The 5,008-nt window shown below is 62.3% G+C and overlaps 1 protein-coding gene across 2 annotated transcripts; it reads right to left on the bottom strand.

Moving 5' to 3' along the window:
• Positions 1-236: 236 nt before the first annotated feature.
• On the bottom strand, positions 237-4,751 carry MPZL2 (myelin protein zero like 2). 2 transcript variants are annotated; one of them, XM_066639579.1, is made up of 6 exons: positions 4,637-4,751; positions 3,406-3,572; positions 2,669-2,879; positions 2,409-2,553; positions 1,503-1,580; positions 237-1,183 (listed from the first exon to the last, which is right to left on the bottom strand). In XM_066639579.1, exons 1-5 carry the CDS (start codon positions 4,707-4,709, stop codon positions 1,511-1,513), a joined length of 666 nt encoding a protein of 221 aa, XP_066495676.1. In that variant the 5' UTR covers positions 4,710-4,751; the 3' UTR covers positions 237-1,183; positions 1,503-1,510. The 2 variants fall into 2 exon arrangements, with proteins under 2 accessions (XP_066495676.1, XP_066495677.1); XM_066639580.1 differs by having other exon boundaries at positions 237-1,161.
• Positions 4,752-5,008: the final 257 nt, after the last annotated feature.

Below are 5,008 nucleotides of genomic sequence, written 5' to 3'. Positions count from 1 at the left end.
TCCGGAGACTTGCTGGAGCCCACACTAGCTCTATGCAACTACTCTCAGCGTGAGGGCAACTGTTTGACCTCTTGCGTGAGCTGTGGGATGAGGGCTCCCTCCACTGCTTGGTTTCACATCTGTGATGCTGCAGCAGCAGTGAAGGAAAGGCTGGCCTTGCTTTGTACAAGGCCTTTTATAGGCCTTGAGCTATTGCAAGACCTTCACTCATTCACATAAGTTCTATCTCTAATGTATTCATTTGTGTAAATGTATGTAAATTTATTCAAATTTAAAATATAAACTAATTCTTTTTTCCCCAGCCCCCGACACAGTGTCAGAGAGATGAAGTGGCCCTCCTGCCAAGAAGTTTGGACAGCCCTGGTCCAAAGGATTCTCTGCAGAGATTGTTGAAAGCAGGGCCGGGGGTGGTGGTTACAGGTCTGAAGAGTCTCCTGATCAAGTGAAGCAGGCACACAGAGCCAGGACCCAAAGAGGCAGTATCCCAGCATGCTGTGCCTGGGAGGAGGCTGTCCTCACACACCCCTAAGATCTCCACCCACCAGGAAGAGATTTCATGGCACAGGAAGAGCAGAAGCTGCCGCCCGCTGTGTCCAGACAGCTCAGCAGTGGCTCAGGCAGGGGTTTTCCTAGCCCTTCCCGGAGACGCTGCCAGGGCCAAGCCGGCTAGAACTGCTGCAGGTGGAGCAGGGGTGGCTCTCCTGCAATGGCACAGTTCCCAGGAAGAGCCAGTCCTGCTCAGCTTCTCGGCCTGGCAGCACCACCTCAACCATCTGTAGGCAAGAGCCCACTCAAGTCCACGTCTCCTTGGATTCTTCTGCAGGGTGGCCCCAGGCGGTTTCTCCTGCCTGAGACTGCTGGCTTCTTCCCACAGAGCAAGTGATCGAGCAAGAAGCCGTGGGGAGACAGCAGGTCACCGCCCAAGTGCTCCCATTGGGTGTGGGTGTGGAGCACCAGCAGGTCTTTGCCAATGCTCCTTTCTTTTGTGGGGGAGGGGACGGCTTCTCTTCTCCAAAGGGAACAAGACAGACCTCCCTGCCCAGGGCTGCAGCCAAGGCAGTCATGGTGGGCGAATGGTGTTGCCCTTCAAGGTGCACGGGAAGAGCAGCCTCTTGGTGGTGTCAGCGGTCCCAGAAGTGCCTGCCTCCAGCTCTCACAGCCCTGGGGGTACAGAGAGGCGGCCCTGTAAGGAGCAAAGAGGCGCAGAGATTGTCCCAGGGTCAAGAGCAATGCTGGGAATGGCCATGAATTGGGAAAGGGGCTATCAATTACACACGTTTCTGTGGATGAGCCCCACACTTGCAGCGGCAGCTCAGAAGGGCGCAGTGATCTCTCTGCACTCAGAAGGAGATGGTGGCCTGAACATTCCCCAGCCTAGAGTGACCTCCAAGAAAGGGAGCACAGCCCCCCCCCCATGCCATGCCATGCCATGCCTGCCTCTGGAGCACATTTCTGCCCTGGGCCCTTCCCCCCCCCCCACTGGGTCGCAGGAAGGCACATACCCATCACGTTAGACCTTCTCTCCTGGCTCGGACAGGTTGCCTTCCCGGGGGGTTTTCTTCAGCTTCTCCTTTTCTGCCCTGTGATTGAGCACAAGAAAGGCAGCGTCAGCCAGCCAAGCAGGCCAGGCAATGCTCATGTGCCAGATGGGAGGCTGCAAAAAGCACCCCAGCACTGGCTTATCCAGGCGGTCAGGGAGGTAAATGCTTTGGGATGCAGCCTGCAGGGGGACAGCACCACAGCCCTCCCCCCACTGCTATTTTTTCTTTTAGGGGGTCCATTTTCTAGGCCTCAGAAGCCCTGATAAGGGCCAAGGAGGCTGCCCGTGGCCTCCCTGCCCCCCAGAAGGCCTCCTAAGGCCTTCAGAATGCCAAAAAGTATTTTGCAGTCCTGGCCCCAGGCGACATCAGGGCCAGATTTGCAATTATCCTCAGTCCTAGTCCAGGGGAATCCAACTGCAAGGCAGGGAACACTCCCCACAGACAGAAAACCTGTACACAACGGTAATGGGATCAGCTGGAGCTCCTTCTCTGCTGGAGAGCAACATTCTAGTTTCAGGGAGTTGTGTATCTGAGAGAGCGTTCAAAAATCAAAGGACAGCCTCCGGTGGGTCAGGCCAGGTGGCACCACCTTCTGCTCCAGCCTCTCTCTCCAGTCCACCACAGTCCCCTCAGAACACTGCCTTCTGGCTCTTCCTCCCCCCCCCATGACCAGGCAGGGGTGTGCTGGGGTTCCTGCTTCCTTTCAGCCAGCCCCACAAAAAATCCTCCTTGGCTCTGTCCCTGAAGTGCTGTGTCACGGCACAGGTTTTGTGTCTCTTTGGGAGAGGGCAGCCCTGGGATCTCAAGGGGCCTGTGGGAGCCCCCATTCGCCTGCAGCCGACTGGCCTCCCCAAAGCCCCTGCTTACAGTTCTGCCTCCACCATCTCCATCTCTTTCTCTCGCTTTGTTCTCTGCCGATGACGGCAAACAACCACCACGATCACGACGATGATCATCAGGGCACAGGCACAGCCGATCGTGAGTGCCAGGACGTGGATCTCGGAGAAATGCACTGGGCAAAGAGGAGAGGCAGGATGTGGGGGGAGCCCGTGGGGGGACCTCTGGCAGAGCAGCCGCTGTCCATGCCAGCAGCACTCGCCTCCCCCCCTTGGGGCAGACTCACCCACCTCTGAGCACGACGCTCAGCTGGATCTCCCCGAGGCCCCCGTCCACATCAGGGGGGTTCTTCACTTGGCACAGGAACGTTCCGTTGTCAGTGGGGCTCACTCCCCAGATCCTGATGGAAGCGTCGTTCTTGACAGCATTGCCCTCCCAGGTGACTCTGCCAAAGAAGCGGCCACTGGTGGGGGGGAAAGCCTTCCCGTGGTAGTAGAGGACCTGGGGAAGCACAGCCAGAAGTGCTCTCCTGTCACGCCTGCCGTGAAGAAAGCCAAGAGCCAGCCCACCTCTGGCCAGCAGCTTCCTTCCCCCCACACCTTGGAAGGGCAGGCAGTTCTGTCTGAATGGCATCACTGGACATGGGTGGGGACCAGCCTCATTGGTGGGCGTCCTGGATTAAGCAGGTGCCCTCAGGAGGATTTGAACCCACTTCCCATCAAATCAGGTTCACCACCACTATTTAGACTGCAACACAACCCTGTGAAATACGCTGTAAGGCACGAGTCACCATCGTCCTCCTGATCCACCAGAGTGTCCGGATATTCAGAGAACTTTCTTGCGCAGGGCGCCAGGCTGTGCCCCTTACAACCTCCTCCCCCCAGCACGCTTGCCTCCTAGTGCGCCATGAGGCTACTAGGACAGATCAGAACAGATCAGGGTGGGGAAACCCCAGCTCTCCGTGGGGAGCTGCATCCGCTTTCCAGAATCACCCCCAGAGCCCAGGCCCACATGGGGGGGCACTCACAAACTCAACCGGACCCTTTTCCTGCGGCTGGAAGTGCCAGGTCACCGTCGTCTGCTCCCCGACGGGGGTGAAGGTGCTGAAGGTGCACTTCAGGCGCACGTCCGTCCCGTTCAGGGCTTCCAGGGATCCAGGTGTGTAAATGTCCACCGCTGCCGCAGGCCAGAGCACTGGAGGGAAACAGGTGGAGTGGAGCCCCCGCTGCAGCCGACAGAGCGAGCCCAGCCCCTGCCTGCCCCCAGGGTGCTAACGGCAAGGACCCCTCCATCCTCAGAAGGCAGCGAGGAGTGGGCCAGCGCGGGGGGGGGGGCTGATGGGCCTGGCTGCTGGCCCTCCAGGTGCATGAGGGCAGTTTCACCTAATGCAGCCACCCCACCCCAGGAGGGAGGCAGGCCCATCACTCGAAATTCACACTGCCAGTCCGGGGGGGGGGGCTGTTCTGGTCACTGCCTGCAGTCCGAGCGGGGCTTCGTTCCACCCCCAGCCCAGGCCTTAGCCCCTTCCAGGCGTCCTCAGGCGGCCCTTCGCCGTGCAGCCCCCCTCCCCCCAGCACAGCGCGCAGCCGGAGGCATCGAGCCCCACCGCAGGAGGAGGAGCGGCGCGGGGCTCTGGGCGCCCCGTCGCCCGACAGCCCAATCCTAGGCGTGTCTACTCAGCTCCATTATAGTCAATGGGACTTACTCCCAGGAAAGTGTGGCTAGGGTTGCAGCCTGAGCCGCCGGGCCGGCGCGGCTTCTGCCCCAGTGACTCACGGGGCTTGGGAAACGCGGAACTCCCACACAGGGTTGCCCAACGCGCTGGGCCGCCCGGCCCAGAGCAAGATCGAACCCGCTGCCCTTGCGCGATGGAGCAGCCCTGCCCTCGACGGGGCGCCGGTGGCCAGCGCCGGCTCGCCGGCCCGTCGAAGCAGCAGCCCTCCCCTCCAAGGGGCGGGGCAGACGGAGAACCCGCCGAGGGGGAGAGGCGCGGCCCGCGAGGCCCCCGCCGGGCTGCTGGAGTGGCCGCGATCCGGAGCGCAGGACGCCCCGTCCCCGCACAGCCGGGCGCGCAACAAGCCCCTTCCGGGGGGGAGGCGGGGAGGGTCCCAGGAGTAGGCGGGCGCCGGGTAGGATTTGCCCGCTGAGAGCCCGGCGCGCCCGACGGCGGACGCTCTGCCAGCCAGCCAGGCGGCCGGGCCAGGCCAGAGATCCCTCGCCGGAGCCTCCCGGCCCAGGTCAGGGGCCGGACGCCTTACCGAGCAGCAGCAGGGAGCCCGCAGCCAGCCAGCCGGGGCCAGGCGGCCTCCGCGGAGGGGGCACCCCGGGCATGCTCCACGCTCGCGCAGCTGTTGGGAATGCGGGCAGGGAGGGCCCTCGGCAGGCTGTCTGGGAGGCCCGGCCCTCCCCTGGGCTGGGACGAGCACGGCAGCGCTGGGTTCGCCTCCTCCCACCAGCCCAACCAGGAAGCTTGGGCGGCCCCTCCCAGGTGCGGCGCGGCCGCCTCCTCCCGCTGGGGCAGGTGTGGGGGGCAGGCAGTGGCGGCGGTGGCCCCGAAAGAAGTCCGGTCCTCTGGTAGTGCTCCTGGGAGCAGCCTTTTGCCCCTGTGCAGGAGCCCTCTTGCTGCACGC

The sequence above is a fragment of the Tiliqua scincoides genome, chromosome 11 (genome assembly GCF_035046505.1).
Source record: "Tiliqua scincoides isolate rTilSci1 chromosome 11, rTilSci1.hap2, whole genome shotgun sequence".
Classification (NCBI taxonomy): domain Eukaryota; kingdom Metazoa; phylum Chordata; class Lepidosauria; order Squamata; family Scincidae; genus Tiliqua; species Tiliqua scincoides.
The sequence above is the reverse complement of the archived record's forward strand: the minus strand, read 5'-3'. Positions and strand labels throughout refer to the sequence as shown.

What these genes read in the sequence shown, in the direction of transcription:
- MPZL2 (XM_066639579.1), bottom strand. Translation starts at nt 4,709, where the DNA reads ATGCCCGGGGTGCCCCCTCCGCGGAGGCCGCCTGGCCCCGGCTGGCTG. An exon ending in GGGCTCCCTGCTGCTGCTCG is followed by an intron (nt 3,573 to 4,636) that starts GTAAGGCGTCCG and finishes GTTTCCCTCCAG; the next exon opens with TGCTCTGGCCTGCGGCAGCG. An exon ending in AAAAGGGTCCGGTTGAGTTT is followed by an intron (nt 2,880 to 3,405) that starts GTGAGTGCCCCC and finishes GTGCTTCCCCAG; the next exon opens with GTCCTCTACTACCACGGGAA.